The sequence below is a fragment of the Danio rerio genome, chromosome 7 (assembly GCF_049306965.1).
Source record: "Danio rerio strain Tuebingen ecotype United States chromosome 7, GRCz12tu, whole genome shotgun sequence".
Lineage (NCBI taxonomy): Eukaryota > Metazoa > Chordata > Actinopteri > Cypriniformes > Danionidae > Danio > Danio rerio.
Genome location: NC_133182.1, coordinates 79,571,548 through 79,582,500, shown reverse-complemented (window position 1 = coordinate 79,582,500; position 10,953 = coordinate 79,571,548). Strand labels below are relative to the sequence as shown.

At 39.4% G+C, this 10,953-nt stretch overlaps 2 protein-coding genes and 1 long non-coding RNA gene across 5 annotated transcripts in view; 2 read left to right on the top strand and 1 right to left on the bottom strand.

Moving 5' to 3' along the window:
- The window catches only part of casq1b (calsequestrin 1b), a 34,809-nt gene extending 29,586 nt beyond the window's left edge, over positions 1–5,223 (top strand). For 2 of the 3 annotated variants that reach the window (XM_005166628.5, XM_073907140.1), the window contains exons 8-12: positions 61–106; positions 953–1,007; positions 1,103–1,203; positions 2,665–2,739; positions 4,491–5,223. In XM_005166628.5, the coding sequence (XP_005166685.1) occupies positions 61–106; positions 953–1,007; positions 1,103–1,203; positions 2,665–2,739; positions 4,491–4,796 (583 nt within the window). In that variant the 3' untranslated portion in view covers positions 4,797–5,223. The remainder of the gene's footprint in view (positions 1–60; positions 107–952; positions 1,008–1,102; positions 1,204–2,664; positions 2,740–4,490) is intronic. The other variant, NM_001076724.1, reaches the window with a different exon arrangement.
- si:dkey-46i9.3 lies at positions 2,862–3,742 on the bottom strand. Its single transcript, NR_170238.1, has 3 exons — positions 3,651–3,742; positions 3,396–3,553; positions 2,862–3,086 (listed from the first exon to the last, which is right to left on the bottom strand). It is a non-coding gene; the product is annotated as a si:dkey-46i9.3 (long non-coding RNA).
- Positions 5,224–6,006: 783 nt separating the features above from the next.
- On the top strand, positions 6,007–10,833 carry LOC137496108 (endonuclease domain-containing 1 protein). The gene is made up of 2 exons (XM_068222493.2): positions 6,007–6,406; positions 8,854–10,833. Exons 1-2 carry the CDS (start codon positions 6,008–6,010, stop codon positions 9,385–9,387), a joined length of 933 nt encoding a protein of 310 aa, XP_068078594.2. The 5' UTR covers position 6,007; the 3' UTR covers positions 9,388–10,833.
- Positions 10,834–10,953: the final 120 nt, after the last annotated feature.

Below are 10,953 nucleotides of genomic sequence, written 5' to 3'. Positions count from 1 at the left end.
AAACACATATAATAAATAAAAACATCATCTAACATGCGTCTGTGTTTCCACTTATTTTAGACCGACTCTGAGAAAACTGGAGCCCCACAGCATGTATGAGATCTGGGTAAGACTAAGTCAATCCACTATCTAAAAGTAGCAAGCAGCTTCGACCCTTTTATGTCCATTATTGTGATGCAGTTGCTAGAAAAACAGAATTTAAATGTGAAAACAGTGGGCGTGGCTTGTTTTATTTCTCCTGCGAGCTGATCAGTTAAGTATGTGTTTCATACAGAAAGATGAGGAAAAGTGTTTGGTGAGAGTTATTACAACCTAACAGACTCCTCCTGCTCACCATTTCTGTTTGTTGTCAAAACTGACAGCTGAAGGGGGAGTGGTTAAGTATTTCAGCCCCGCCCGCTACATCAGACAGACATAATCTGAGAATTTAACTGAAAACAAACAGGAAGTGCATTTTCAGATCTTATTTCATAATATTAGCATACACCAGCATGTTAAAAGAATCTTTGAAAACATGCTAGCAACATGCTAATTTATGTTAGCAATTTGTAAAATAAGATAAAATAGCAGTGTCGTAAACACATGTTAGTAACGTGAATATAAATATTAAATTCTTGATAGCAATGTCTGAAAACATCATGGAAACATGCTAGCAACATCAAATTAAGCTAGGGATATGCTTAAAAAGTATGATAGCTACATATTAATTGTGATAGCAATGCATTAAATAGGTTAGCCATGTGCTAAAACATGCTAGTCCACATGCTATAACCGCAAGCATTACTCTCTTTCTTTTTCCCCTTTTAAAATCTATTAAATAAAAAGTTCTCATGCCAGCGTCAGGCTTTAGTCCTAACAAACATGGTCATTCAGAAACATAGCCTTATGTTGTTTCTGACACAGCTATATTTCTGTAGCCTCATCATAACGGCAGTGACTGTGTGTGTTTTAGGAAGACGATATTAACGGACAGCACATTGTTGCCTTTGCTGAGGAGTCTGACCCTGGTAAACACTGATCTGAGAACAGCAACTGCCATGTTTGACACTCAGACTGACTTTTCCATGCTCAAAATGACTGAACGTTGTTGTTTTCTCTTCAGACGGTTATGAATTCCTAGAGATCCTGAAGGAAGTGGCTCAAGAGAACACAGAGAATCCAGAATTAAGCATCATCTGGATTGATCCCGACGACTTTCCACTGGTATGATTAAAAAAAAAAAAACTCGTTTAAATAAAAAACACAGTAAAAACTCATAACTGTGCAAAAACCCTATAGTAATGCTTATTAAATACTGTAGCATTTTTATTAACCATACTATAGTTTAATCAGTCATGGTGATTCTACAGTTGCTATGGTAACATCAACTAAATTAATTAATGTGTTGTGGCAAACCAACAGTTGCTATGGTAACAACAACTATGGTAACTGATCTGTTATGTTGATTCTACAGTTTCTATAGTAACATGTATATTAATTGATCTGTTGTGGCAATTCAACAGTTGCTATGGTAACAACTATATTAAATGATCTGTTGTGGTGATTCTATAGTTGCTATGGTAACAATGATAGTAACTGATCTGTTGTGGTGATTCTACAGTTGCTATGGTAACAACTATACTAACTGATCTGTTGTGACAATTATACAGTTACTATAGTAACACAAAACCTTTAGTAATTAAACTGTAGTGATTGATTTGTTGTAGCCATTCTATAGTTCGACTGTAACAACTGAAGAATCACCACAACAGATCAGTTACTGTAATTGTTGTTACCATAGCAACTGTAGTATCACAACAGATCAGTTAGTATAGTTGTTGTGTTACCATAGCAACTGTTGAATCACCACAACCGATTAGTTAGTATAGTTGTGTTACCATAGCAACTGTAGAATCACCACAACAGATCAGTTACTGTAGTTCTTGTTACCATAGCAACTGTAGTATCACAACAGATCAGTTAGTATAGTTGTTGTGTTACCATAGGAACTGTAGAATCACCACAACAGATTAACTGGTAATGCAACAAACTATAATAATAACAACACCAAATTACTTAATACTGCAGTTTTCTACAACTATATGTTATACTATAATACACCATAGTTTACTGTAGTAAAAACTAAAGTATACTACTGTATTTTTGTACGGTTTATTATTACAGTTAATATTAAAGTATGCTGGAGCATTAAATAAGAAAAAAAGTTTTAAATACTATAGAGTATAATACAAGTTACTCTAGTATGATTCAAAAACACCAAAGTATTTTATTTTATGAATAATACATAGTATCTAAAAATTTTAATCAAGTATCTGCAATGCCATGTTTTTTATAATAACATTTAACCACATATATCAGACAGTATAGGGTTATCTGGTAAAATGAGCAGTTAAAAGTGCATGCAAATCTCTCACATATATCAAAACACAGGGGTAATCAGTGTTCAGCTGCTGCCCTCTGCAGGACTACAATGACCACTGTAGGAGCTCAATTATGATACTATAACCTCTCTTTTTCGATAACAGCCATGAATAAATGTGTATTTATCTGTTTTTTTAATGCGATGCTGCAGAGTGCTTTGTGTTTTATTATGACAGAAGCTACAGCACAGGTCACTGACATGTGTGAGCCAAAGTTTGACCTTTAACTCTGTGTGACCCTCAGATGGTGCCGTACTGGGAGAAGACCTTCGGCATTGACCTCTCATCTCCTCAGATTGGTGTGGTGGACGTCGAAAATGTAAGAACAGTGTTTTCCTGTCGTGTCTCGAAAGCCAGTGTTTTAGCAGAGCAAACCGTGACAGCTCAGTTTAGATTTTAGACTTAATAAATTAAAGTTTAGACTTGAAGAACTTTGTTTTGTTTTTCCAGATAATTTATTTTTAATCAACATTTCATAAAATAACATTCATCAAATCCCCTAAAGCGCTTGTGTTTGGACCGTGGGGGACACCCAGAGGAAACCCACGCCAACACGGGGAGAACATGCAAACTCCTCACAGAAACACCAGCTGACCCAGCCGAGACTCAAACCAGCGACCTTCTTGCTGTGAGGCCACAGTGCTAACCGCTGAGCCACAGTGCTGCCTAAAAACAATCAATATATATAAATTATATCAATAGTGAGGTGAATATATACTTTCGAGCAGTGTTTCTCAACCACGTTCCTAAGGGACCACCAACACTGCAAGTTTTGGATGTCTCCTCTGTCTGTCACACACATTACAGGTCCTTCAGTCTCTGCTAATGAGCTGCTTATCTGAATCCGGTGTGTTTAGTTAAGGAGACGTGAACACTATGCAGAGCTGGTGATCCTCCAGGAGCATGGTTGAGAAGCACTGCTTTAGATAGTTTGAGTGTGATGCAATGATCTTGGAGAAACTTAGAGTCACTGACCGTATCAATCCAGTCTCAGAATGCGATGTTAGCTCACTCGCCGGTGTTCCTCACCTTCCAGAATAGACCGCTGATGATCATAACGTTCCATTAAAACCCATCAGCCATCTTAGTGTAGTCCAATAACACACAACCACCATCTATAGCACCCTTCAGTCCTGTCCACATAAGAAATAAACACAGGCCAAATCACTACTGACTATTGAACATACAGCACATGCGAGCTGAAACACATCAATAATGTTCTCAAGATACCCGAGTGGGTTGGTAGCATTAGTTCACCATGCGGTTCCCTCTACCAAACACTAACCACTCGCTCTATGGTGGCCTGGATGTGGTTATCTCTCCCCTCTAGCACACCCTAGTGGCTCTCAGTGACATTACAACCACAGTTTATCACACCACAAGGAGCCAAAATTCATTCGTTCATTCATTTTCCTTCAGCTTAGTCTCTATTTCAGAGGTCGCCACGTTGGAATGAACTATTCCAGCATATGTTTTACACAGCGGAGGCCCTTCCATTTGCAACCCAGTACTGGGAAACACCCATACACACCCATTCACACACTACAGCCAATTTAGTCCTGTATCGCATGTGTTTGGGGGAAACCGGAGCACCCGGAGGAAACCCACACCAACATGAGGAGAACATGCAAGAAACGGCAAATGATACAGCCAGGACTCAAACCAGCAACCTTCTTGCCGTGAGGCGACAGTGCTAACCACTGCCATGCCATACTTTTTGCACATAAAAAAATACATTTAAGCTCAATCATAATCATATTGCCTCTGAAACTTTCCTCCATCAATTTTTCCTATCCAAAAAGGTGTTTTGAGAGGTGTTTTGACCATTCAGATCCAAAACGGAGGCTGGAAATGTAATCTACTTGGTCTTGCAAACACAAAGTCCCTTCTGAAAAGCAAAGTATGGAAGATAAAGACACGATATTAAATGAACACACATCAGACTTCAGTGGGCAAAGACATTAAGTGTCTGCTAGACAAGTAAATGTAGAAATTTGAAGACTGATACGTGTCTATAAGTGAGTATTTTGTGGCCTAATGTGTGTGTTTGTTTATGTGTGTGACCATCAGGCGGACAGTGTGTGGATGGAGATGGATGATGAAGAGCACATGCCCACCGCAGACCAGCTCGACGCCTGGATAGAAGACGTGATGACTGGAAACATCAACCCTAATGATGAAAATCAGTATCACGATGATGATGATGAAGATGATGATGATCATGATGATGAAGATGATGATGATCATGATGATGATGATGACGACGAAGATGAAGATCATGATGATGATGATGATGATGAAGATCTTGATGATGATGATGATGAAGATCTTGATGAGGATGATGATGATGATGAAGATCATGATGATGATGATTAATCAGTTCTTCATCTCTCTCAGGCTTCATCTCTCCATCATTGGCTCATGTTTGTGACTTTATGAACTCGTCATGTTCGTGTCATCGCAGGCTGAGCTTCTCTCCTGTGCCATCTGGAGGACGCTGTCATCATTTCATCTTATCTCATTGTTTAAAAGCTGATTCTAATGAATAATAAAGATCCTACTTCAGGATCACTGCAATAAATCAGGGGAAAAAAACTGCACTGACATCTGTTGATCAGCCTTCCACTCGCAGGCTGTTGTTTATGGAGGTTTTATTGCAGGATAAATGACGCTCAATGGAAATTCTTAGCCTTCCATCATCTGGAATGTCTCAAATAAAATTAAAAGAAAAATAAAATAATCCCTGTTTCTGGTTCAACACAATGCAACAAGAGGAGAACAGTGATTAAACTTTGGCTCTGTGTTTGTGTGTGTGTGTGTGTGTAGTTTATGGTTTAGGGCTGTTTAATTCCATTTAAACTGGTACCCGCAAACTGGTAACACCGGAAAAGCCATCCATACAGAGGAAAGCGGTCAGCAGTAGAGCAAAAAGGAACAGAAGCCGTCACCGGCATCATCATTGTCATTCCCATAGCGTTCATTTTTACAAACAAAATGCAGCCAGACGTACCTCTGAGTACATTTTTCACGCTCCCCAGAAATGTAGACGGAGGTTCAAATCAACAGTGAGTCTGAGATGCAGCATAGTGAAGCTAACATTTGGATCAAAGCTTCTGCCAAAAATAAAAACATACCTTTTAAATGATAATATAGTTATTATAATGTCATTCTGCTCATCTATCTGGGTTATAACATTCTACTGCTCCTGTTTGTAAACAAAAGCACAACTTGACCAGATTTGTATTGCACAAAAGAAAAATAGTGGATGAAGCAGGAGGCTTTCAACATATCTGTGCTGAATTTAGCTATGACTCTTTAGCTTTTCACTAAATCACAATAAATTAAGTTTGGCAAAGATTTATTTGGTGCAAATTAGCGCATCTTCAAACTCATGTCTGTCTGCATAGCCTGGAGTCACGCTTTTTCCTCTGTTGGTTTTCGGCTCAATGATACTGTATAATCATCTCGAGCAAAGCATTCTCGCATGCGCTTGCTGTGTGTCAACATCATTTGAGTTAAAGGGAAAAGGTTTGGCCACCTTATCATATATATATACCAGGAAGAATTCAGCAAAGTAAATGAAGAACATGTGGTTCATGCACTCATCCTCACACTATATAAAGAGCAGGGTTAAACTATCTGCAGACTCGTCCTCAAGTAAACACACTTCCTGGTTCTGCGGTCTGAGATTCATCATGAAGACTCTTGTGTTTTTCCTTTTGCCTCTTTTCACTTTCAGTGAAGTTTTAAATGACTTTACCCAATGCAGCCAGTACTTCTTGGACAACACTGCTCCTAAGTTCACAGCACCAAAGGGTGTTTCAGTCAAACCCATCTGCCAGTGTCTGTGGGATGAAGATGATCAGCAAAGGTTTCTTTTCGCCACTTTGTACAGCACAACCTGGAAAATCCCCATCTACTCTGCGTATGTATTCGACGGCAGGGAAACAACTGGGAGATGTGATGCTTGGTACATCGAACCACAGGTAAGTATCGTTTATATCCATATTATAAGAGCAAGATTAGAGGTACGGAGATTTTTGTCTGGTTTCTAGTCCAAATATCTAAAAATTCCTAAATCAAGAAGTAATTTCAAGACAAGCAAGAATGATTGTCTTGTTTTCAGAAATTAATTTTCTTTTCAGCTTAGTCCCTTTATTAATCTGGGGTCGCCACAGTGGAATGAACGGGCAATTTATCCAGCATATGTTTTACTCAGCGAATGCCCTTCCAGCTGCAACCCATCTCTGGGAAACATCCTTACACACTACAGACAATTAAGCCTACCCAATTCACCTGTACCGCATGTCTTTAGACTGTGGGGGAACCCGTAGCACCCAGAGGAAACCCACGCGAATGCAGGGAGAACATGCAAACTCCACACAGAAACACCAACTGACCCAGCCGAGGCTCAAACCAGCGACCTTCTTGCTGTGAGGTGACATCACAACCTACTGAGTCGCCCCTGTTTTAGAAATGATAAGTCAAAAATAAGTGTTTTTCCTTCCTCGAAAAAAACAAAATTATTTTGCTTACCAAACTAATGGGGTAAGCTCGATTTGAGGAAAAACTGGTTTAATTTTGGCTTTCTGAAGAATTTCTGAAAACAACACAATGTTTTTTGCTAATCTAGAAAATGCTTATCGATTGAAGAATTTGTAGATATTTGGACTGGACAAAAACTCGAAGTAAGAATTTTTTTTTTTCCAGCGTACGGTGTGCAGCTTTCTGGATGTTAAAGTTTTGCGTTCACCCAAAAATTATAATTATGTTAATTAATTATGCTCCTTGATGTTGTTTCAATCACGTTAAACCTTCATTCATCTTCAGAACACAAATTAAGATTAGAGTTTAGATGAAATCAAAGAGTTGAATGAGTCCCGAGACACTCAAAGTCCAGAAAAGACCAAACACATCCTCATAACAATCAATATTGCTTCAGTGGTTTGTTGTAATATTATCAAGCTACGAGAATACTTTTGTAAACAAATAAAACAAAAAGAACAACTTTATTCAAGTTTCTTTTCCACAGTGTCAGCATAGAGGGTGGAGCTGTAATCGGGCCGTAACAGTTAAGCTAATTAACTTCAAAGCCCTTTAAATGGTCTCTCAGTCTAGTTCTGAAGGCTACACAATCATGGGGAAGACATGGGCTGAATTGATAGTTGTCTAAAACACCACCATTGAGTCCTTGCATAAAGAGGGCAAGGCACTAAAGGACATTGCAAAAAAAGGCTGGCTGTTCACAGAGCTCTGTGTCTAAGCACACTATTAGAGAGGCAAAGGGAAGAAAAAGATGTGGTAGATAAAAAAAAGTGTACAAGCAAATAGGATATCCGCATTCTGGAGAGAACTGTGAAACAAAACCAATTTAAAAATGTGGGGGAGTTTGAAAAAGAGTGGACTGCAGCTGGAGTCAGTGCTTCAAGAACCACTAGGCGTATGCAAGATGTGGGTTTCAGCTGTCGCATTCTTTGTGTCCTGCCACTCTTGAACAACAGACAACATCAGAAGAGTCTCACATGGGCTAAAGAGTGGACTGATGCTGAGTGCTCCAAACTAATGCTCTCTGATGAAAGTCAATTTTGCATTTCCTTTGGACATCAGGGTCCCAGAGTCTGGAGGACGAGAGGGGAGGCACACAATCCACAGGTGTTGCTTGAGGTCCAGTGTAAAGTTTCTACAGTCAGTGATGGTTTGGGGTGCCATGTCATCAGCTGGTGTTGCTCCACTGAGTTCCAAGGTCAACAAAGCTCTATACCAGGATGTTTTAGAGCACTTCATGTCTCCTGCTGCTGACCAACTTTATGGAGATGCAGATTTCATTTTTCAACAGGACTTGGCACCAACACACAGTGCCAAAACTACCAGTACCTGCTTTAAGGACCATGGTATCCCTGTTCTTAACTGGCCAGCAAACTCACCTGACCTTAATCCCATAGAAAATCTAAGTGGTATTGTAAAGAGGAAGATCCCAACAACGCAGAAGAGCTGAAGGCCACTATCAGAGCAACCTTGGCTTTCATAACACCTGAGCAGTGCCAAACTCAGACTGATCATCTCCATGCCACGTTTCATAGACCCTTTTCACATTTCAGGGTTTCCTCGCAGCTGAATGCAAGAGTACAACAAAGCTTGTTTTTACAATCCTATTAGCTTAAATAATGAAAGAAAAACTCCATGATGGGGTCATCAAGACTCTCTGAAAACGGAAAAAATAAAGTGATGTAGCTTGATAATATTCTGAATGAACCACTTTTCGAGTCCAAGCCACCCCATCCCAAATAAACAATTAAGGAGGGCTAAGAATTCCGACTTCAACTGTATATTAACCTAATGATCTGTAGAGTATTACATGTTTGTTTGATGAAGTGTTACCCCTTTTGTGTGTTTTTACTTACTTGTTTATTTGCTTTTGTCTTGTTTCCTTCAGCTGGATGGAGAGGATGAGCCATGCATGCGGCCTAAGGGCTATAGTCACAATATTGGTACTAATCAGGCAGTGAATAGTGATTATAAGAATTCTGACTATGACAAAGGTCATGTTTATCCAGTGATGCACACCTACAATCATCTGGCCATGCTGGCCACCTCCACCCTGACCAACACCGCTCCGCAGAATCCCGATTTCAACCGGAAGCAGTGGAAGCAACACGAGGAAGCTGTAATTAAAGACCTGGAATCCTGTGCTGAGGCGTATGTGGTGGCTGGTGTTGCTCCTGACACAAGAGTTCAAGTTAACAATAAAATCACTGTGTCCAAGTTTTTCTGGAGAGCCACCTGCTGTCTAAACTACAATGGTGTCTACATAGGGAAGGCCTACTTTGGACCAAACAACAACAACAAAGTGGAGGAAGTATCGGTTCAATACCTTGAGAACATGCTCAAAAGCTATTATGAAATAAAAATATTTCCAAGCATACCAAGGAACATCCTTCCCCCCAAATTTGCAAATCCATGTAACTGATGACCTGCATGCACATAATAAAGTGATCTGCCAGCTTCTGTCTAATTATATGATGATCATGTCCATCTATTTTCTGTTTTTCTGACACTCTTGTGTGACATCATGGAAACATGACTTACTTTTGTGCAGAAATACAGCCATTATACAGATGAAGTCAGAGTCATTCGCCCCCCTGTTTATTTTTTTGCCCAATTTCTGTTAAACAGAGAGCAGATTTCCTCAACCCATTTGTAATCATAATAGTGTTAATAACTCATCTCTAATAACTGATTTATTTTCTCTTTGTCATGATGACAGCACATAATATTAGACTAGATATTCTTCAAGACACTAGTGTTCAGCTTACAGTGACATGTAAAGGCTTTACTAGGGTAATTAGGGTAAAGTTAGGGTAATTAGGCAAGACATTGTATAACAGTGGGTTGTTCTTTGGACAATCTAAAACTAATATTGCTGAAGGGGCTAATAATATCATTCATTAATTTTCTTTTCAGCTTAATCCCTTTATTAATCTGGGGTCGCCACAGCGGAATGAACCGCCAACTTATCCAGCATATGTTTTACGCAGCGGATGCCCTTCCAGCTGCAACCCAACACTAGGAAGGGGGCTAATAATATTGACCTTAAAATGGGTTTTAAAAAATTTAAAACTCCTTTTATTCTAGCCAAAATAAATCAAATAAGACTTTCTCCAGAAGAACAAATATTATAGAAAATACTTTGAAAAAATTCATAAATCTGTTAAACAGCATTTGGGAAATATTTAAAATAAGGGATAATAATTCTGACTTTACCTGAATGTATTTTAATATATCTGTTGATTCAGATATGCTTAGTTTATAATCAGTAAGCACAGATGTAGAATATTATATCTGCAATCAATCATCTGTGTTGTGTGAAATCCGATTAAAGCATTTTTAACGCATTTTGTGTCCCATGTTTCTGGATTCGTCCAACACACAAACATCACAATGACCTTCTTACTCTGGATTTTGGAAATGAAGATGATGATAATGATGATGAAGATGATGAAGACCATAAAGATCATGATGAAGATGACAGTTTTTCTCAATTTCTCAATTGTTTTTGATCAATTCTCATTCTTTTACAAAACAATAAGTTCAGATCTCTGAACAATTAGCTCCTTGTTCACATCAGATTGGCGCATCCTATTGATTTAAGCAAATTGCAAATGCTTTGGCCAACCCGGGCTCATTGTGGAAACGTAGCCCCGCGGACGTTTCTGCGGACCGCGATTTACGTCCTGGGAGGTACGAATTCGAGCAGTTTTTGTTTTCGCGGATCTCCGAGAGGCGGCTGTGCGTGCTTTTTCATTCGCGCCCACGCCGTTCTCACGCGAAAAGTCGCCGGATTGGCCGACTCGGCCGCCCTCCTCTTCCTCCTCCTTCTCCTCCTTCCCTAAACCCGAGCGACGGTTCGCAAAAGCCGACCAGGAAAAAAAAATAAAAGCAAAAGCCCTCGTCTTCGATTCCGACCGCGTTTTCGGATCCCGCTGCGTTCTCGCCCTTATTTTTCGTATTCCGTTTTTCGTCTTACCTGATTTCC

What these genes read in the sequence shown, in the direction of transcription:
- LOC137496108 (XM_068222493.2), top strand. Translation starts at nt 6,008, where the DNA reads ATGTGGTTCATGCACTCATCCTCACACTATATAAAGAGCAGGGTTAAA. An exon ending in CTTGGTACATCGAACCACAG is followed by an intron (nt 6,407 to 8,853) that starts GTAAGTATCGTT and finishes TGTTTCCTTCAG; the next exon opens with CTGGATGGAGAGGATGAGCC.